Genomic DNA, 22,586 nt, shown 5'->3' with positions numbered 1-22,586 from the left:
TGTACTCCATAACAAGTAATCTCACTTTTTTCCTCAGCATGGTTGTTTCTCTCTCCAGAGTTCGGTTTCTGCTCTCCAGGATGGACATTCTTTCATGGTACTTTTGAACTGTTGTGAGAGAGAAAATACTTTTAAAAATTTGCTGTTTTTTTAACATGCCTTGGTACTCATGAAGCAAAAAGAGTTAAGTGTGCTCATGGGCGACAATGCAGACTTTCTGTAATCCAGAAAAACCTTTGGCGAGGCTTTCCACATCCATTGGTATTGCTTGGAATATTTCTGCCCCATCAGTTGATGGTTCCCCCATGGCAAATGCCCCTTCAACCGTATCCCAAGGGGTTGGTCCTGAGGGTGAAAAATCATAATTCGACCCTTTCAGTTTTCTGACTCTCCTTGCATGCACCTAAAAAGACTGAATGTAGATCTAAGATCAACATTGCTGTATCTTACTGGTGGAAAAATCTGGTCTATGGATATTGCCAGTTTCCGATGCCACATCAGTGCTCTCTCCACGAATTTCTCCCTCCTCTGCGGTCTTGGACGAGATCACATAAATGGGTCCGTATGACACCTGACTCTCAGTGTCCTCTTCTTCCACTTTCAAAGATGTTGCCGAAATGGGAAAGAAGCAGGACTAACTGTCAGGGCTTGCCGCAGCTGCCGCTGGGCGTGGCACTGGGCGGTCTGCTCCTGACGTCACAGGGGGGCCAGGGACTCTGCAGGACCCTGCTCTGTGGAAGGAGGGGCGGTATAGCTCACCCAGACTCCCTCTCAGTCCACTCACTGGCCTGCTCAACCTGGCCTGCTTACCCTCTGTGTCCTCCATCTCCTCCTTCCAGAACTCTCCTCCAAGCCTCCACCCTTGCATCCTACTGCTCTCACTCCACATCATCACTCCTCACTCACACCCACCACCGCAGAGCTCTTCCCAGCCACCCTTTATAGGGTTTCCTTTCTCCACCCCGCCCTCCTTCCAGGCTTGTTCCCTCTCCTGACTGGGCCCAGCTGTGCATTCCTCCAGGTGTTTCCCTCCAACCACTAATCCCTCCTGGGCCCTTTTGCCATGCTGGCAGGGTGGGGTTGAGTGCGAGCCATCCCCAGCTGAGGGCTCCTTGGCCTTGCTCACGAGGAGCTGCCCCAGCCAGCCCTTGTGCTATTGAGCTTGCCTGGCCTTGCTCACGAGGAGCTGCCCCGGCCAGCCTCTGTGCTATTGGGCTTGCCTGGCCTTGCTCCCGAGGAGCTGCCCCAGCCAGCCTCTGAGCTACTGAGCTTGCCTGGCCCTGCTCACGAGGAGCTGCCCCAGCCAGCCCTTGTACTATTGAGCTTGCCTGGCCTTGCTCACGAGGAGCTGCCCCAGCCAGCCTCTGTGCTATTGGGCTTGCCTGGCCCTGCTCACGAGGAGCTGCCTTAGCCAGCTTCTGCGCTGCCTGCTCAGCAATGCTGGGCGGGGTTACCCATCTCCTCCCCCAGAATGCCTGTGGCAGCCCCCCCTGGAGAGGCTTGGCTTCTAGCAACTCCTGAGCCAGGCTGCTGTCTTCTAGCCATGGTGTGGCTCTGGGCTGCAGCGGCGGCGTCCTCTCCCTGCCAGGTAAGGGCTCTGCTTGGGTTGCTGCTGCTGCTGCTGCTGGACCCACCTTCTCCCTGCTGTGTCCCTTTCCCTCCAGCCTGCTTAGCCCCCTCTCTTCCCCCTGGAGGGTGGGGCTGGCTGGTTTCTCCTTGCCCCCTCCACCCCTCTGAGGTACTGGCCTTTTGCCCCTTCCCCATGGAGTAGGTAGGTTCTGGCCCTGGTTGCCGGCTTGGGGGGTGGAGTTGCTGCCACCCTTTTGTCCCCTGCTGTTCCCTCTTGTCAAGTCTGGGGGCTGGGGCTCAGACCCCGGACACTAACATCAACGTCATGCATACTTACAGAATTTTACATCTGTGAACATCTGTTCTCTATTCCCCACAACCTTCCTAGTCTGTTCTCCCACAAACAGGTGGTTTCCTCTGTGTTTTTTGGTGTATCAGAAGCTCAGCGCCATCTCTCATTCATGGTGAGTGTTCCATCTCCCACTGTGGCGGTTCTGTTGCTGGGGAAGTATGTCGACTCTTTCCAAAAACGACTTAACATCATAGTCCCTTTCTAGGCTCAGGGAATGTGACATCAATTCATTTGTCTCTCTAACTTACCTGGCATTGTGACAGCCTCTCCAACATCCCCATGTTCACTCTTGTCTTCAGTTGTCTCTCCAGAAGGAAGGTCTCTGTCCGCCACAGTATGAGGAATCCACATAAATTGGGTCTTCACTTTGCTCAAGTTCTGACTACTCTTCCATGGGTTTTTTTCCCATACAGTGCTGTAAACATGAGATTAGGGGAAGATAAAACCAGCCACTTTTTCAAATCATCCATTGATGGTGTAACGGCAAGCTCTAGCCATGACAAACGACAGTAATCTCTGACTCCGTTCAAAACAACTGCGATCAGTTTGCTATGATCGGCTCACAGTCACCTCTCGTTGATTCCACATTTTAAACATACCAAAGTAGATTTGGTTCTACAACTCTCATGAAAAATGATCAGAAAAAGTATTTTTTTTCAGAAAGCTTTACTTCCTGGTTGTTAGTTTGATTGCCAGTGTGGGCAGCGACACCACACTTGTCTGCACTATAAGCAATCCGGAAGAACATTATTTAGGCATGGGGAAAATGTTATAAAGGGCAATTATAAGGGCATGGCAGTCATAACTTCTTGAAAACTTTGGCTTACCCTCGTGATGCCTGTCTTCCCATCGTGGTCGGCCTGCTGACTCCCAAAGATGCATCATTTCCTCATGGCATCAAACACGACTGCTGTGTCTCGGAATTCCTTCCCACGCCAGAAGCGAGGTGAAGTCTGATTTCAGGCACTTAAATTTGGTCCTGCACTGTTCTGGTGTTCATGGGAATCCACAGCCAACAAAGCATAGTTAGACCTATTTTCGATTTAGCCACCCACCCCCGTCCCATGGGCTAAGCTACAATTGGACCTGATGAAAATTTCCACTACTTCCGCATCTTGTAAACATTTATTAGTGTTTCCGTGGAGGTGATGCCATGAGTGGAACCTCTATCGACAATCGTGTTAAGTGGGTATAATCTTTCAACTGGAGATCACTCTGAATTACAGCTGATTTCCATTTGATAAGACTACAGAAACAAAAGACTTCAAAGACATGCTCCCTGTGGAAGGCAAAATCAGATTCCCCACCCCCACCTTGGTCACTCTATATTCAGGAAGTGTTCCTTTTGTATCCCAGCATGCATTCAGCATTGTTACATTTCTTTAGGGCACAAGTAAGAAATAAAAGCATGTTAGAAAAAACTGATTTTTTTAATAAAATGAACAGGTATGAACATGGAACACACGAGCAACATTTAGAACTGTCAACACAACATTGGCAGGGTTGTTTCTGGCAACGATCAGCAGTCCGGAACAGTACTTGCAAGTCCAAAGGCTATTACTGTTTAAAATGCAAACATAATTAGAGTGATCGATTGGAAAGGTGCTTCATGGCCTGTCCGATGGTTGCATCTTTCTTTCTACGAGGAGTCACAGGAGCTCTCTATGCCTATACATGTATTGAGCTACTGCGTCCTTGACAACTTTCCCTTCCTCATGATGGTGCCTGTAGTTCCTATCATAAATAACTTCCTCTTCTGGAACCGCCACAGTACTCGGGGAATGGGCATTCAATGTCAACATTGTGACCCTTTTTTCACATATGTTGTGAAGGATAACGCAGGCAGTAATTATTGCTACCGCAATCTCTTCAAAGACATTAAGTTTTGACTGCAGACAACGCCATCTCAATTTCAAGCATCTGAAAGAACATTCAACTACGTACCTTGCCCTACTTAGTTTACGGTCAAACAACTGTTCGTTATGGTCAAAGAATCGTGCGGTCCTCCCATACGGCTTCATTAGTCACTTTCTCAGCAGGTATGCTGTGTCTGCAATGATCAATGGTGGAACAGTGATTCCGCCAAGATTGATAATGGGATTACCAGGTACAAACACTCTGGAGTCCATTGCTGTGCAAAGCGCAGAATTAACGAAAACAAAGGCATCACGGTTTCGACCACTCCAGCCCACTTTGATGTCGATGAAGTGGCTGGAGTGGTCAACCGCGCCCTGGAGCAGCATTGAGCAATTTTTTTTCCTGTTTCTGTATTCCTCCGCCCTTCCTCTGGGTGGCCGGATTGGAATGTGGTTTCCATCCACTGCGCTGATGCAGTTTGGGAAACCAAGGCACAGGAATCTATCTATGATCTGTTCAAAAACAAAAGCAGATGCCAATGTAAAATAATCAGTAACGGATAACACAATGAGCACATCAAGTTATGAGAAATTCCTGAAACAAACAGCACAAGTGATCATATTATAACACTCAACCGTTGTGACATCATATGCTATATTGGAAAAGGGGAAAGAGGGCCACACACTGCTGGGGTACATGATAGCATTGAGGTGCTTTACTGTTAAATGGTGGTTACCTACCGACCCCACTGAGTTTCCCAGGCAAATGGTCTTCCGTAGAAGCTCCTTCTCCATCGTGAAGCACACTTCTAGCATGGACAGTCTGAGGCCAAACTGCTCAGTAACTTGCTTGTATGTGTTTGAATTTGTGAGGTACAAAATTGTTGCCGCTACCCTTTGCTCCACAGACACGGGTTCCCTCGTCATTGTTGACTGCCTCATCAGTCTTCCATGCAATGCGGCAACAATTTCCATGAAGGTACCTTGTGTCATGCGGAACTGTGAAAGCCACTGCTCATCGTTCCAGAAGCTTTGAACAAAATTGTCCCACCAGTCAAGACTGCGTGGGTAAACCCAGTAACGGCGAGGCACCTGTATTCCCACAAGAATAAACCAATTCTGCCATGATTTCTGACGGAACCTTCTGCGGCACCTGACATCAAAGCGGTGCCTGGCATTGATGTGAAGAAGGGAGTTTTGAATCAAATGTTCCTGCTGTCTACGGGAAAGCTTATTTATGAACAAAGCACATGCATCAATGGTCGTTTTCATGGCCAACAGGATTACCCTTATCATGGCAAGCAGAATGTATTTTGCCCGCATTATTGAGGGGGAAGAGAGGGGGAAGACCAGTGTCACAAGTAGAGAAGCAGTCCAGCACTGAGTGGGAGAGAGCCTAGACCGATGGAAGACTAACCACTTGCAATTTTCCCTCCAATTTTCAACAGCCAATCATATTAAGGGTCTGTAATCATGCAAGTGTTGGTCCAATCAGATGCAGCAAGCATTCAGAGTAGGAGGGGAAAACAGATCAGAACGCGTCACTGTTGAAGCGTTGATTTATGGGGGAAAACTTTTTTTTTTACAAGAGCCAGAAACTCAAGCCCAGAAAACTTGGGGCAGTGGTGGATTATGGAGGAACACTAAGATGAAGTGAGCACGATGGTGCAGAAATGCTGGGAAACAAAGATGAATTAATCGACAGCGGATCTAAGGTGCAGAAACCACAAAGTAGGTATGCCGTGCGGAAAGTCTCCTAGAGGAAATGCTGTCAAAACTTGAAATTGTTCAAGAGGATAGCAGCATTATAGAGGGTGATCTCAATTTGACAGACAACTTGGATCTAGACTGCACTTATAACCCAACTTTTTAAAAAAAGTATAAAACATAAATCCTCAAATCTATCTACAATATTAACTACACTTGAAGTAATAGATGTATGGTGGCACAAATATCAGGGAGAAAGACTTTACATACTTCTCACCCAAATATATCATCTACTCGAGGACTGATTATATTTTAGTCTCCAAAAATGTAATAGATAATGTTATCTCCTCTAATATTGGTATCAAAGTGTGGTCAGACCATGCATGGCTGGATTGTACCCTATTTTTTAATACTACACACAAAAACAAAACAAACTGGATCTTGAATAAATTCTTTTTATTTCATAAAGAATAATTTAAACAAATAGAAAAAGAGATCCTGGAATATTTCAAAAACAATAAAAGTTGCGGAGTTGCCCCATCCATCACCTGGGATGCAATGAAAGCAGTGTTACGTGGAAAATATATTTATTTCGCTTCTGCATATAAAAAGAAAAAAGAAAAAGTCAAAACCAAAATTATGGATAAAATTAGATCGCTAGAATCAGAACACAAAAAGTCATGTAGCAAAAAAATATCTAAACAAATTTTATTAGAAAGAAACTTGAATCACTGAAAAGCTCTCAAATAAAGAACAAATTATTATATCTAAGACAAAAATATTGGCACAAATCCTCTAAATCTATTCGTATCTTGTATTGGAAGATTAAACAAAAATCGGCCTCAGAAATTATTGATTTCATCAGAGACACAGAGGGCAGAATCCATTCCTCATCCAACAAAATTTTGGAAAGTTTTTACTGCTTTCTTTAAAAATTTATACACTTCCACTAATCCTCCACAACAGCAAATAAATAAATACTTATCAAATTTGGACCCTTCCTATAAAATAGAACTGACATTCAAAGATCTGCTAGAACAACCCACATCCTCCCTAGAAATGAAAAAAAATAATTAAAGCACTAAAAACAAAACTCCTGGTAATGATAGTTTACCATCTGAATTCTTTAAAAATACGCTCACATCCTGGCAGACCATCTAGCTGACACATGTAATTTTATAATAGAATCAGGTTCACTTCCACACACATGGTCTGAATCAAACTTAATAGAAATACCAAAAAACAGTAAAGATCCATCTAATTCTACCTTCTATAGACCCATTGCTCTTCTTAATCAAGATGCAAAAATTTACACTTCTGTATTAGCCTCTAGACTAAGCTCATACATAACAAACCACATTCATTCGGACCAAACAGGCTTTATGCCGAAAAGACAAATCAAAGAAAACTTACACAAAACATTAAATATCATCAATTATTGTAAACTTAAACACAGATCAGCTTTTATATTAACCTTAGATATTCAGAAAGCATTTGATAGCTTAGAAATTAATTTCCTCCATGCACTATTGAAACATATGGGATTTGGACCACATTTTCCCTCTTCCATTTATTTATTATATGCTAATCCACAAACCCAACTTAAAATGAATGGATTGAAATCAGTTAATAATGATCTACATCGGGATACCTTTATCTCCATTACTTTTTGCCATAGCTACCTCTGGCAGTCAAAATCAGATAACAACCAGAAATAACAGGTATATCTATTGGACATCAAGAATACAGATTATCTTTATTTGCTGATGATATGATTTTATTCTTTCCGAATCCATTCAATCTCTAACAACAACAACTGCGCTTATCAGCACTTGAGCAAATCCTACTAGAATGCGATCATGTACCTGGACTGATAAAAAATCAATCAAAATGTGAAGCCTTTCCAATTAATTTAACCCCACATCAAGAAGAAAGTATCAGAAATCTACACTCATTCAGATGAATATCTTAGTTACTTAGGAGTTAAAATTCATTTAAATCTCAATGATCTCTTAAAATTTAATCATAAAGCTTTAACTCTTTCGCTAATTAAATTATTTAATCAATGGAAAACCATTGATCTTAATCTCTTTGAGAGACTAGACCTGGTGAAGTCTAGGATATTTCATAATTTTTATTTTACTTTAAATCAATTTCAATGAATATAACTGATATAGGATTTAAAAATTGGCAGAATAAAATCTCAAAATTCGTTTGAAATAACAAGCAACTGAGAATTGCGACCAATATACTGAAAAGACCCCATAAATTGGGGTCTGAACCTCCCTGATTTAAAACTTTACTACGAAGTATCACAATTAAAAATATCTTAATAATGATGGATCCCATGCAGATAATAGACTAGAAAAACATTGAACTATCATTATAATAATCTTCAAGCATCCATTGGCATGGCCCCTATGCAAAGAACAAACAACACTAATTTATATTGTTACTCCCTTGTGTGGATTCGTTGATGGGAAGTAAGGCTTCTACCCAGAGCAAAGACCTTCCCACACTCCATACATTTATACGGTTTCTCCCCTGTGTGGATTCGTTGATGGACAGTAAGGTTTCCATTCCCGGCAAAGCTCTTTCCACATTCCGCACATTTATATGGTTTCTCCCCTGTGTGGATTCGTTGATGGACAGTGAGAATTGTGTTTGTAGCAAAGCTCTTTCCACAGTCCACACATTTGTATGGTTTCTCCCCTGTGTGGATTCGTCGATGGAGAGTAAGGTCTGAATTCCGAGCAAAGCCCTTTCCACATTCCACACATTTGTATGGTTTCTCCCCTGTGTGAATACTTCGATGGACAGTAAGAGTTCCGTTCTGAGCAAAGCTCTTCCCACACTCCACACATTTGTATGGTTTCTCTCCTGTGTGGATTTGTCGATGGACAGTAAGTGCGGTATTCCGAACAAAGCTCTTCCCACAGTCCTTGCATTTATGCAGCTTCTCTCCTGTGTGGATTGGTTTATGTGCATTAAGCTGTATACTCCAAGCAAAGCTCTTTCCACACTCCAGACATTTATATGGTTTCTCCCCTGTGTGGATTCGTCGATGGGCAGTAAGGATTTCATTCTTAGCAAAGGCCTTCCCACAAACCACACATTTATATGGTTTCTCCCCTGTGTGGATTCGTAGATGGGCAGTAAGGATTCCTTTCTGAGCAAAGCTCTTCCCACACTCTACACATTTGTATGGTTTCTCCCCTGTGTGGATTCGTTGATGGAGAATGAGAACTGTGTTCTTAGCAAAGCTCTTTCCACAGTCCACACATTTGTATGGTTTCTCCCCTGTGTGGATTCGTTGATGGAGAGTAAGGTCTGCATTCCAAGCAAATCTCTTTCCACACACCATGCATTTATGTGGTTTCTCCACTGTGTGGATTGGTTTATGTGCATTAAGCTGTATACTCAAAGCAAATCTCTTTCCACACTCCACACATTTATATGGTTTCTCCCTTGTGTGGATTTGTCGATGGGAAGTAAGGCTTCCATTCTTAGCAAAGCCTTTCCCACAATCCACACATATATATGGTTTCTCCCCTGTGTGGATTCGTTGATGGACAGTAAGTTCTGGATTCCGAGTAAAGCTCTTATCACACTGCGTGCATTTATATGGTTTCTCCCCTGTGTGGATTCGTCGATGGATAGTGAGACTTGTGTTCTTAGCAAAGCTCTTTCCACAATCCACGCATTTGTATGGTTTCTCCCCTGTGTGGATTCGTTGATGGAGAGTAAGGTCTGCTTTCCGAGCAAAACTCTTTCCACACTCCATGCATTTATGTGGTTTCTCCCCTGTGTGGATTGATTCATGTGCAGTAAGCTGTATACTCCAAGCAAACCTCTTTCCACACTCCACACATTTATATGGTTTCTCCCCTGTGTGGATTCGTCGATGGGAAGTAAGTTCAAAATTCCTAGGAAAGCTCTTTCCACAGTCCACACATTTATATGGTTTCTCTCCTGTGTGGTTTCGTTGATGGACATTAAGTTCTATATTCCGAGCAAAGCTCTTATCACACTGCATGCATTTATATGGTTTCTCCCCTGTGTGGATTCGTCGATGGACAGTGAGAGTTGTGTTCTTAGCAAAGCTCTTTCCACAGTCCACGCATTTATATGGTTTCTCCCCTGTGTGGATTCGTCGATGGGAAGTAAGTTGTGAGCTCCGAGCAAAGCTCTTCCCACACTCCATGCATTTATACGGCTTCTCACCTGTGTGGATTTGACGATGGAGATTAAAACCTGCTTTCCAAGCAAAGCTCTTCCCACATTCCATGCATTTATATGGCTTCTCTCCTGTGTGGATTCGTTGATGGGAAGTAAGTTGTGAGCTTCGAGCAAAGCTCTTCCCACACTCCATGCATGTATACGGCTTCTCACCTGTGTGGATTCGTTGATGGGCAGTAAGTTGGGAGCTCTGAACAAAGCTCTTCCCACACACCACACATTTATATGGCTTTTCTCCTGTGTGGATTCGTTGATGGTCAGTAAGGTTTTGATTCTGAGCAAATCCTTTTCCACAGTCCAAGCATTTATATTGTTTCTCCCTTGCATGGATTCGTTGAACAGATGATTCATCTCTCCTCTTCTGTTTTGTCCCATTACTTCTCCTATGCTGATTCTCTTCCAATCGGAATTGTTGTGGTTCTCTCTCAGGCATTCTCTGGGGGCCATCAATCTCTGGAATAAAGAGGAAACTGGTAAGACCTTTAAAAAAAAAAGCAGAATGAAGGAGAAATGGTCATTAACAACCCTTGATAACAACAGAACAGAAATCACTTGAAGAGGACACACCCTGCCCTGTATTAAGTTTTGAGTACTAAGTTTTCATGTATGGTAAAAATAGAAAAAGAGCCAGAAGTAACCCAAAGGGTCATTCAGTTCAATCTCATGCAGAATGCAGGAAATTCACAACTAACTCCCTCTACTCCATCAGTGACCCCAGGTTCCCTGGCCAATCTGGTCTAGAGGGCAATTCTTTCCTGACCCTGAAGTGGTTATCAGCATTACCCAGAACATAAGAAAGATCCACAGGAGCAGAGCACATGGCTCATTTCTTCCTGCCCTCCCTTTCACTATCTGCCTAACTTCATACTGAGTCATTGAATCAGCATTGTTGACAGATGTCCATCGAGACTCTACTGCAAATCTCCCAAAGAAGATGGGTCCACCACATTCCAAGGAAGCGTGTACCATTGAGGAACTGCTCTTAAACATCCGGGAGGGCTTCCTAATGTTTGGCTAAGAACTCCTTTGCTTTAATTTAACCTGTTTTTTCTTGTCTGACCGTCTGCGGCAACAGAAAATAACTCCACTCCGTCATTTATGTGAAAACTATCATATCACCTCTTAGTTGCCTCCTCTCTAGGCTAAACATACTCATTCCTTCAAATCATCCATATAGGACTTGGTCTCCAGACCTTTCACCATCTCAAGTCTCATTCACCCTACAATCGTGTTTGTGTGTGTTATGTGCCATCAAGTTGCCTCCAACCTATGGTGACCCTATGAAGGAAAGACCTCCAAAACATCCTATCATTAACAGACTTGCTCAGATCCTGCAAACTGGAGGATGTGGCTTCTTTTATTGAGTCAAGCCATCTCGTTTTAGGTCTTCCTCTTTTTTTTCTACTACCTTCTACTCTTCCTAGCATTATTGACTTTTCCAGAGAATCTTGTCTTCTCTTGATGTGACTAAAGTACAATAGCCCCAGTTTTTGTCATTGTAGCTTCTAGGGTAAATTCAAGCTTGATTTGATCTAGTACTCACTTATTTGTCTTTTTGGCAGTCCATGGTATCTGCAAAACTCTCATCCAGCACCACATTTCAAATTAATCAATTTTCTTCCTGTCAGCTTTCTTCACTGGCCAACTTTCACATTGTAATGGGGAATACCATAGTTTGGATTATCTGGATCTTGGTCCCCAGAGAGACATCTTTATTTTTAAGGATCTTTTCTAGTTCTCTCACAGCTGCTCTTCTTCTGATTTCTTCATTGCAGTCTCCCTTTTGGTTGATGATTGAGCCAAGGAATAGAAAATCTTGAACAATTTCAATTTCCTCATTGTCAAGTTTAAAATTGTGTGATTCCTCAGTAGTCATTACTTTAGTCTTCTTGATGTTCAACTGCAATCCTGCTCTGGCGCTTTCTCCTTTAATCTTCATCAGTAGTTGTTTCAAGTCTTCACTGCTTTCTGCCAATAACATGCTGTCATCTACATATTTCAAATTGCTAATGTTCCTTCCAATTTTCACTCCACTTTCTTCTAGATCTAATCTAGGTTTCCTTATGATATGCTCTGCATAGAGGTTGAACGAGTAAGGAGATAATATGCACTAAGGGCTCCTCTCCCTTTAAAGAGACCCAGTACTCCTTGTAGGGTGGGGGAAAGGAGTTTATGGATCCCCCTAACCTTGAATTCCTACTAAGGATCCAAAAATTCTTTTTAAAACTTATCAATCCTATTTTCTGTTCAGAACATTGTTGATCCCATTCCCAACTGCTTTGAGTGCAGTTTTTACTTCACTTTCTAGGACTTCTGGGTCTTCATCAAAAAATTCTTTGTCAAAAGTATCTGTCATCCTTCCATCTCTTTTGTGTATTGTTTCCAACTTTTGTGTATTGTTTCCAACTTTCCTTTATTTTGTCCTGATTGGATACTGTATTTCCATGTTGATCTTTCAGTATCCCAAGCCGTGGCTTGAATTTCCCTTTGATTTCTCGAATCTTTTAGAACAGATCTCGTTCTTCCTTTTTTGTTGTTGTCTTCTGTTTCTTTGCACTATTTATTATAATAGGTTTCTTTGTCTATGCATGCATGTCGCTGAAAGCTGCATTTAGTATTTTGACCCTATTTCTGTCACCTTTTGTTTTTGCTTCTCATCCATCTTTAACAATTTTAAGAGTTTCTTCAATCATACAATTAGGCTTCTCTGTTCTTTCGGCTACAGGAGTGTGTGTGTGATGTGCCATCAAGTTATCTCCAACCTAGTCTTTCCACATTCTTCCTTGATAATATCTCTTGTTTCAGCCCATATTTCTTCTGGCTCACGATCAATTAAACTTAGTATTGCACATATGTTCCTTGTTTATAAATTCTTCAGGAATATTATTTATTTCTTCAGGAGTATTTTTGGCACTATGATTCTTTTAGTGTTTCTCTTCAGCTTTGTTTCTAATTTTTGATATTAGCAACTTATGATCTGTATCGCAATCAGCTCTTGGTCCTGTTTTAGTAGAGAGAATAGAACTTCTCCAGCTTCTGCTTCCAATTATGTAATCTATTTGGTTTCTGTATTAGTCATCTGGTGATTTCCATGTATACAATCGTCTTTTTGGTTGCCTGAAGTATGTATTAGCAATGAACAGGTTGTTGGCTTCACAAAATTCTAGAAGCCACTTTCCTGCTTCATTTTGTGATCCTAGTCCAAATTTTCCAACTATGTTTGATTCTGCTTTATCTCCTACTTTTGCATTCCAGCCACCTATGATTATCAGCATATCTTATTTAGGTGTACGAACAATTTCTTCTTGGACACTTGCATGAAACTTCAATTTCTTCCTCCTCAGCAACTGTAGTTGGAGCATAAACTTGAATGATGGTTATGTTAGCAGGCTTTCCCTGAAGTCTGATTGATATTACTCGGTAGACTTTGCATTGTAGCTCTTGACTGCTTGTGCTATGTCTCACATCAGTATTAGGGCAACACCATTTTTTTTTAGTTTTTCATTTCCACAATAAAACACTTTCGTTTTCTGACTGAAAATGTCCTGAGTCAGTCCACGTTAGTTCACTCACACCCAGGATTGCAATGTTTAAACGTTCCATTTCTTGTTTTACTATTTCTAGCATACCTGGCTGCATAATTCTCACATTCCATGTTCCTATTGTGTGTGTCCTTTTGCAACTATTCACATCCGCAACTGGACTTCTGTTCGCTCTAATCCCGTCCAATCATTAAGAATAGTGCTATTCGTACTTGGCCATGGCTCTTCCCCATTTGACCTGGGGGTCCTCTCTTCCAGCACTATATCTTTATTCATTTTGGATTGTCTTCAAGGTAAGAGATTAGCAGAAGTGGTTTACCACTTCCTCCTTCTGCTTTGCAATATTAACCAGGGTTAGTTGAACTGACAATGCCATTGTCTGTGAAAGATTCTCCGCCAGTATCATCTTTCACTACAGCTGCAGCCCAGTAGCTAACCTTTAAGAATTCATCCACTCCCATCACCATTGGAACTTTCAGTTCTCTAATTATGCATTTGATTTTTCTGAACCGTAAGAGGGGAGAAGGCTAGTGCTTGGATCCAGAAGTCTCTGTCTGCTGATCCCACTGGTGCTGCAGAACAGAGAAGGGAGCAGGGCACTCCAGCACAAGGAAGGTAAACCCTGGCCCAGACAGAACCACCATGGTACAGGATCTCAGCTCCCTCCAAAGGCATGCAGGATCCAGCATCCCAGTCTGACACCATTTAAGGCAGCCCTGAGAAAGGTCCACTAAGGACTCCTCTCCCTTAAAAGACACCCTGTATTCCTTGTGGCGGGGGGGGGGGGGGAAGAGTTGATGGATCCTCCAAACCTTCAGTTCCTACTAAGGATCCGAAAATTATTTATTTATTTATTTATTTAATTAATTAATTACATTTTTAGACCGCCCTCCCCGTCAGACGCGCTCAGGGCAGTTTGACAACAAATTAAAAACAGTAAAAACATTATAAAAACATTAAAACATCGTATAAAAAACCATTAAAATTGGCGGGTGACGAATATTAAATATTAAAATGCAGCATTGTCCTGCATGGGTGGTGGAAGGTCTTCAGTGGTATGGCCAGCGAGAGGACAGCCTAGCCCCCACCAAATGCCCGGTGGAACATCTCCGTCTTGCAGGCCCGGCGGAAAGATAACAAATCCTGCCGGGCCTGTTTCCTCAGACAGAGAGTTCCACCAGGTCGGAGCCAGAACTGAGAAGGCCCTGGCTCTGGTAGAGGCCAGGCGGACCTCCCTGGGGCCAGGGACCATCAGCAAGTTCTTAGTGGCTGATCGAAGTGACCTCCGGGGAACATATGGGGAGAGGCGGTCCCGAAGGTATGCTGGGCCCAGTCTGCATAGGGCTTTATAGGTCAACACCAAAACCTTGAACCAGACCTGGTACTCAACCGGTAACTAGTGCAGCTGACGGAGGATAGGTGTTACATGAGCCATAACTGGTGCTCCGGCAACCACCCATGCAGCTGCATTCTGAACCAGCTGCAGTTTCCGGATCAAGCCCAAGGGAAGCCCTGCGTAGAGTGAGTTGCAGTAGTCTAATCTGGAGGTGACCGTTGCCTGGATCACTGTTGTGAGGTCATGGGTCGATAGGTAGGGGACAAGTTGTCGAGCCTGTCTTAGATAGAAGAAAGAGGATCTAACAACCGCTGCAACCTGTGCCTCCATAGACAAGGAAGCATCCAGGACCACCCCCAGGCTCCTCACTTTCGACACCAGCGTAAGTAGTGCTCCATCGAGAGCAGGGAGCCGGAGTCCCACACCCATGGACCCTAGACCCACATGCAGGACCTCCGTCTTCAAGGGATTCAATCTCAGCCGACTCTGCTTCAACCATCCAGTCACAGCTCCGAAGGCACGTTCCAGGACATCTGGGGCAGATGTTCGATTTTCTATTCAGAATGTTGTTGATCCTACCATTCCTTGAGGGGGCTCACAACAGCATTTTCCTCCATCCTACCGCCTTTTTAAAAGGAGCTTGACACACAAGAATTAAGCAGGCAAAATATTTGACACAGACCAAAACTTCACCTGCTCAGATACAGGGTTTTATGGTTTGTTCTTCAAGGCTCTAACACACCCTTTCCTGCATACAACTTGTTCAAAAGGGATAGACAAATAAGGAAGGGGGGGGAGTAGCATTATATGTAAAGGAGGTACATACTTGTGAGGAAACACATGTATCTGAGCATAGAAGTTCAGTTGAGAGTCTCTGGATAAAAATAAAAGGAGTAAAAAATAATAGTGATGTCATGGTGGGGATCTGCTATAGACCACCAAGCCAGGCAGAGGACTTGGATGGGACACTCCTACAACAAATTACAAAGTTCTCAAAGGGGCGGGGGGACATAGTAGTCATGGGAGATTTCAATTAGCTAGATATCTGTTGGAAGTCTAACTCTGCTAAAATTGAAAGATCAAATAAACTCCTGACTTGTCTTGCTGACAACTTCAATTTTCAGGAAGTGGAGAGGAAAAGAAGGGGATCTGCTATTTTGGACCTGATTCTCATCAACAGGGAAGAACTGGTTGACAAGGAGAAAGTAGTGGGCACCCTGGATGGGCAGTGACCATGTAATTTTGGAATTCACAGTCTTGGGGAAAGGAAAAGCTGAATGCAGTGAGAAGAAAGGAAAAGCTGAATGCAGTGAGAAGAAAGGAAAAGCTGAATGCAGAGAGAAGAAAGGAAAAGCTGAATGCAGTGAGACATTCTGCTCTGAGCCTGCTGGTGTGGGGAGGGCGGAATATAAATCGAAAAAAAATAAAATAAATAAATATAGGAAAATGGGAGGAGCCTGAAGAAGAGCTAAGGTGGCTCCATAAACAGCTTTCTAATGAGTTGAGAAATAAAACACTCATTTAAGAATGGAAGGAGGGCCTTATAACCAAGGATGAATATAAATAACTAATGTTTGTAGGAGTGTGTTAGAAAAGCTAAAGCTCAGTATAAGCTTAGGTTAGCAAGAGAGGCTAAAAAAAACAAAAAAGGATCTTTGCTTTTGTTCAAGTAAGAAAAAAAGCAAGAACATGCCCACTGAAGGAACAGGAAAGTGAAATTGTAACAGGCAATGAAAGGTGGGCAGAATTGCTCAAATCCTACCTTCCCTCTGTCTTCTCCTGCGAGGGACATGGTGCTCAACATGACAATAACATAACACATAATGATAGAAGGGAGTTATATCTCAGGATCGGCGTAGGGGTAGTCCATAAATACCAACTTTCTTTAAATGAAACTAAGACTTCAGGGACAGATGAATTACATGTGAGGGTACTAAAAGAACTCGCAGATGCCCACTATTTTTGAGAATTCTTGGAGAATAGGCGAGGTGCCAGAAGAGCAGAGGCGGGCAAATGTTGTCCCCATCTTCAAAAGGGGGAAACTACTGGGTAACTACTAACCCATCAACTTGACGTCTATACCTAGAAAAGTTTTAGCACAAATCATCAGTCAGTCCTTGAGCATTTAGAAAGGATGGCTGGGATTACTAAGAGCCAGCATGGGTTTTTCAAGAACAAGTTATGTCAGACTAACCTTATCTCATTTTTTGACAAAGTTACTACCTTGCTGGATCACGGGAAGGCTGTAGACAGTTTATCTTGATTTCAGTAAGGCTTTTGATAAGGTTCCACATAATATCCTTGTTGACAAGTTAGTAAAATATGGTTTGGATCCTATTCGTTAGTAATTCGTTGACAGATCGCACCCCAAGAGTGCCTGTTAATGGTTCCTCATCCTCTTGGAGAAGAGTGTCAAGTGGAGTGTCCAGATCATGTAAAGTGATGGTATCATTCTACTCTGCTCTGGTTAGACATCACCTAGAGTATTGTGACCAGTTTTGGGTACCACAGTTTAAGAAGGATATAGACAAGATGGAACGTGTCCAGAGGAGGACAGCGAAGATGGTGAGAGGTCTGAAGACCAAGTCCTATGAAAAAAGGTTGAAGGAACTTGGTATGTTTAGCCTGGAGAGGAGACACTTAGAGGTGATATGATAACCATCTTCAAGTACTTGAAGGGCTGCCATATAGAGGACAGCGCAGAGTTGTTTTCCACTGCCCCAGAAGGTCAGACCAGAACCAACATGTTCAAATTAAAACAAAAGAGTTTTTGGCTAAACATCAGGAAAGTCAGAGTGGTCTCTCAGTGGAACAGGCTTCCTTGGGAGGTGGTGTGCTCTCCTTTGGAGGTTTTTAAGCAGAGGCTAGATGTCTATCTTGCAGCAATTCTAATTCTGTGAACTTCAGCAGATCATGAGGCAGAGAGCAGGAAGGGTTACATCAGTGCTTAGTTCTTGGGGCCCCTTCTTACACGCCCAGGGTAATGTCGATTCCCACTTTGGGGTCAAATAGCGATCTTCCCCAGACCAGTTTGGCTAAGGATACTGACATGGTCAATTGTAGAAGCGATATCACTGCACAGGGAGCAGATTATTCCTACATCTTTTCCTTGGGCTGGCTAGGTAAGTAGGGGGGCAGAGGCTGGGAGCTGGGGATCCCCCCACCCCCATCAGGAGACCAGCAACTCTTGCCAAATTCTGGGCATGGAACAGAGGTCACTGGAATGTGGGGGGCAGGGGGGGGAATTGTTCAGGAAATTGGACTAAATGACTTTGAAGGTCTGTTCCGATTCCACGATTCCATAGGTTGACTGTGGCAAAGCCTACGCTGGAGTCCGTAGAACGAACACAGTGGAATGACCCCAATTCATTCCTTTGCCCCCCCTTTCCACCCTGGTACCCCCATCATGCCCAACAGGAGACAAGAAGCAAGGAAATGCCCTTTTGTACTTCCTAAAATGTGCAGGAAGGGCCATATATAAGTCCAAATAATATTATGTTTGCAAGTAGCGTTCCTCTTCGTTTGCAAACCAATATTTTAGCTTACACACAAATACTTGGGAAATCCACTAGATATGCAGAAATCCCTCCTCTGCCTGCATGTGGAGCCACCCCGCTCACCTATTCAGAGTTGGAAGGACCCTACAAGAGTCCTTGAAGGAGCGATTTCTGCCTACAGCTTCTGTGAAGTAAAGGGGGTCCTTACCCAGAGAGGCCACATTCTGAAAATTCTCCTCCATGACTTCCTTGTGAAGGCTTCTTTCTTCCGCAACCAGTAGAGCCCACTCCTCCTCAGTGAAATGAACAGACACCTCCTCAAAGGTCACTGGACCCTGAAAAGGGGAAAAAAGAAACCTCTCTGTTCTCTCAGGTAGAAATCTTCCCCTTATGAGGATCAGCCAAAATGGCTGTAATTAGATGCTTGCTTGCATTATCCAAACTTCCATCAGACCTTTCCATTTTCCTTCTAGTGAATGGCGGAGAAAGCAACCAAGGCAAAGAGAACGAGGAGTTCTCTCTGGACTAGGGTGGGGTGCATGGTGCACGGAGGCACCTGGGATACTGATTTGCAGTTCCACACTTACCTGCTCTGGCCATGTAGAACTTGCTTTATTTCTGCCATGAAGAGTTGGCAAAGTATTTATTGTTGGTTTCAAGGCCTTGCCTGGAAGGATGAAAAGGTAATTGGAAGACATTCAAATTTTTCAATTATTTAGCATTTCAGCTACTTGTGGGGGGGGGAGGGACTCCCTTGCTTGGTTCATAGTCACAACCACAACTTTATTTAGCATGATGTTTTGATTCCCTCCATTTGCAAAATCCAATCTTGTTAGAGTTATCATAGACAAATACAGGCCTGATTCTTCAATGGTACAGAATTCACAGAATGAAGAACTCTGAAATGCAAGGTAGAAGCAGCTCTGAACACACTGATCAAATCGCAGCTACCATACCTAAGAATTGCTTTGCATGTGCTCAAGACAGGCACATAGGGGAAAGGGCAGGCTTGCTATGGGTGAAGTACCACTGCCGACTTTGCTGGGCGGTGCTTCTTCTGTCTATTTCCTGGCACAGGTTATCCTCCAGGGACACCAAGGCTGTTTCAGTCCCATGATCAAGCCAAAAACCAGACTGGAAAAGGGCTAAACAATTTGACTTATCCAGGAAAGCTTGCACTTCTCCACCCCCACCTGTTCTATCACCTTGCTTGAGAATGGAACATTTCAGACTGGTCGATTGAGAAATTCTGCATCCCATGTAAGCTTCTTTAGAACGTGGGCACAACAGAGTCTATGCAGTCTTGGTATCCCTGTAAGCCTAAATCCCAGCAAGTAGTGACCTGTCCATGACAACGGGCCTGTCTTCAGTCCCCAAACATTAAATCACTCTCCTCCTGCCCAGAGCTAAACACCACATCAAGCATGTGTCCAGTGCAGTGTGTGCGGCCTCTTATTACCTGAGGCTGGCCCATGGTTGTCATAGAGGCTAAAAATCCGGAACTGCTCCTGACAAAGTAGCCTTTGGATGGATGCCGAAGTCCCCCAGAACAACTATGTTACTCCTGTATAAGATCTCCTCAAGGCTGATAAGTTTTCTTTCTCTTCTTCTTAGCCCCAAACATTATCTTCCCAATTTTAACATACATTTTTTGCATTTGGAGGCAGCTTGGTTCTTAACGTCCTGACACCAGAAGTGAAGTGGATTGGAAATGTTTTTGTCATATTTTCTTTATGCATAACCACAAACCTACTGGAATTTTTACCAAGTGATTATCTGACTGGTTAACCATGTAACCCATACGCAAATCTATATATATAAAGACAAGTGTCCTGACTGACACATCAACGCCCAGCCCAAACCCCTGGACCCAGATACATGAAATTTGAGGAGACCATTCCTTTCATGATGTAAACACCCACTAAGAAGGGATTTTAAGCAATTTGCCTGTGAAGGGGGTAAAAAGGGCTAAAATGTGTTTTCCCAAAGGGATTCAGCTTCCCAGTGTGACTGACAGGCTGCTGCCTGCTTGTGCCCCCCCCCCACTGCCAGGCTTGGCCACTCTTCCCTGGTTGGGCCAGCCTTTCAAGGTCATTTGCCTATGCAGGCTGATTGGGGCTCACAACGTTCCACAACTCTTCCCCCCCCCAGACATTTGGAATACAGGTCATTTGCATATGCGGCCTGATTAAACCTCAGCCCCCACATTCTAAACAGTATGTAGTTGCTTTAGGGAGTCATTGAATGTGTCCTGAGGTAAAATGCACCTCCCAGTCTTCCCGTAAAAAATTCACTAGAGTTGTCAGTCTCCCTGTGGGGCCTGGCTTTCCTGTGTGGTTGGCAGGTTCTTGCCTACTTGCACCCCCTCTCTGTGATTTGTCAGCTGTGGAACTCTGTGTTCTGAGGAAAAATCAGGTAAAGGAAACTGTTACATTCCCATAACTGGATTTAAAGTAGTTAAATACTGTAGCCAAGCATGGGTATCAAGCTAGTATATTATAATTGTATATAAGTATGGCCTAAACCACTATTCTTTCAATTAGCTTGTCGCAATTTCAAATCGATTCTAGATTTTTGTTTCCCAAAATGGATATTTTTAAACTGAGACGCTCGAGTGAGCATCTTTCCCACACTAGACTGAGGTCTGGGGAATAAAAGCAGCCCACCTATGCCCAGAGGCCATTGAGTGGGTACAACAGCCCTTTTGATCTTACCCAGAAAAGCTGCTCCAGGGTAACGCTCGGTCCATTCCTGTACCTGAAAGAGAAGTGGGGATCCCACAAAGGAGAAACTGTTTTAAGGTGAGGGAGGAGGGAGGTCTACAAAAGTTGGGGGCCATCGGTATAGAGTTTGAGGATATCTGTGAACATATCCTGTTCCCCATATGCTACCTAGAGGACTCCCTCTTACCTCCTGGTCTGGATTCTTGTCATCTGCGTGGCTCAGGAGGAACCCTTCTGCCAGGGCCACTGCCTGGGAACTGCTCTCTGGCCCGCATTCCCTGACCCAGTTCTCCATCTCTGGGGGTAGGATGGTCAGGAATCGATCGAGTATCACTAGGTCCAGGATCTCCTTCTTGCTGTGCCTTTCTGGCTTCAGCCACTGGAGGCAAAGGCGGTGGAGTTCGCTGCAGACCTTTCGGGGCCCTTCGGCCTCCTGGTAACAGAAGTGCTGGAATTGCTGATGCTGCACATCTGGAGGGGAAAAATCCTCCCCCAAGCTCCTCTGTAAGGTTCCTTCCTGCATTTCCCGTCTGCTCCCAGCCTTGGTGACAACAGAGCCTTTTCTTACTTCCGGATTAATTGAGGCCAGCTTTCCCCTCATCATCCCCTCCTCTCCAGACAGCCTCCAACTGCACCAGTGGATCACCTTCCTTCTGTCAGATTCTTCTATCAAGGCAGGTGCTTGATCTATGATCTCCTATAAAGAGAAGTTTGATCTGTTGGACTCTCTCTCTGTATGTGTATACATACATAAATATGTATATATAAATGGATACCTGAATGTAAAGAGGTGACCTGTGACTCATGACAGCTCAAGGAATACCCAGGAATCAAGAGTGTTTGAAAATTAAAAGCTAGATGGGGTAAGTGAAGAGGAGCTTCCGCACAGCAAGGAAAAAGATTCCACACTGCTTAGTAAAAGCAGTGCTAAAGCATAAACTAAAGATTCCTTCAATTAGGTAGAGAATATTACAGGGGACCAGGAGTTGGGTGTATATTTACAAAGAGCAGAACGGGAGCAGAACTGAGCAACTGCAAGTCCTAGAGGTGCTGGATCTCTCAAATCATGCAGCAGAAAACTGGAGAATATTTCAACAGCAGCTTGACTTCTCCATGGAAGCCATGGAGTGGCCAAAGACAAGGAATTTTAATCCTTTCAGGGCCTCAGCTCACTGATTTCTTTCGCATCTTTCCACTAACTGTGCAGACAAGAACTCTAAATATGATTACAAGTTGAAAGAGCTTTGTAAACCAAGTAAAAATGAGGTTTTTGAAGGCCATCTTTTAAAGTAAAGAAGTTGATCTGTGAATACTATCTTGATCAGTTGCTTTCAGTCTACAAAGCCTTATTTGTTGTCCTTCAAGGATCTATGTTTTTATACTCTGGCTGGGTTTTTTATGCTGGAAGTTTAATTAATAACGCTTAATCTTTTAGTTGACTCCGTTAGGTTCTCTGGAGAAGCAGAGAAGTAAAGGAAGAAATGAAGCAGTATTTCCAGCAAAATATAAATTCTGAAACGAATATGAAAATTGTTTGAGATGCGAATAAAGTATATTTTAGAGGATTGGTGATCAGATTTGGGGCCAAACGGAGACGAGAGAAGAGGCAACGATATTAAGAGATAATGAAAATGTTGGAGAAAGAATGAAAACGATTTAAAAAGGGATCCTTCGAATGCAAATTTAAAAAGCAATATTAGGATTAGGAATCAAATAAATTTGTTACTAGATGAAGAAACAGCTAAAAATGTTAAATTTGCCAAAC

General features: G+C 43.4%; 1 protein-coding gene across 1 annotated transcript; it reads right to left on the bottom strand.

Moving 5' to 3' along the window:
- Nucleotides 1-7,742: 7,742 nt before the first annotated feature.
- LOC129324284 (zinc finger protein 420-like) lies at nucleotides 7,743-21,405 on the bottom strand. Its single transcript, XM_054971453.1, has 5 exons — nucleotides 21,009-21,405; nucleotides 20,813-20,855; nucleotides 18,686-18,765; nucleotides 18,307-18,433; nucleotides 7,743-10,176 (listed from the first exon to the last, which is right to left on the bottom strand). The coding sequence occupies exons 1-5, from the start codon at nucleotides 21,342-21,344 to the stop codon at nucleotides 7,937-7,939; spliced, it is 2,826 nt and encodes a 941-aa protein (XP_054827428.1). The 5' UTR covers nucleotides 21,345-21,405; the 3' UTR covers nucleotides 7,743-7,936.
- Between the last annotated feature and the right edge of the window lie 1,181 nt (nucleotides 21,406-22,586).

This window comes from Eublepharis macularius, chromosome 2 (assembly GCF_028583425.1).
Source record: "Eublepharis macularius isolate TG4126 chromosome 2, MPM_Emac_v1.0, whole genome shotgun sequence".
NCBI classification, from domain to species: domain Eukaryota; kingdom Metazoa; phylum Chordata; class Lepidosauria; order Squamata; family Eublepharidae; genus Eublepharis; species Eublepharis macularius.
Note: the sequence above shows the minus strand (reverse complement) of the source record. Positions and strands in the feature narration are given on the sequence as shown.

Bases quoted from the DNA above. Each gene is read 5' to 3' on its own strand.
- LOC129324284 (XM_054971453.1), bottom strand. From the start codon at position 21,344: ATGCAGGAAGGAACCTTACAGAGGAGCTTGGGGGAGGATTTTTCCCCT. The intron at 18,766-20,812 runs GTAAGATCAAAA...TCATCCTTCCAG, and splicing joins CCCTGGAGCAGCTTTTCTGG to GCAAGGCCTTGAAACCAACA. The intron at 18,434-18,685 runs GTAAGTGTGGAA...TCCCCTTTTCAG, and splicing joins GTTCTACATGGCCAGAGCAG to GGTCCAGTGACCTTTGAGGA.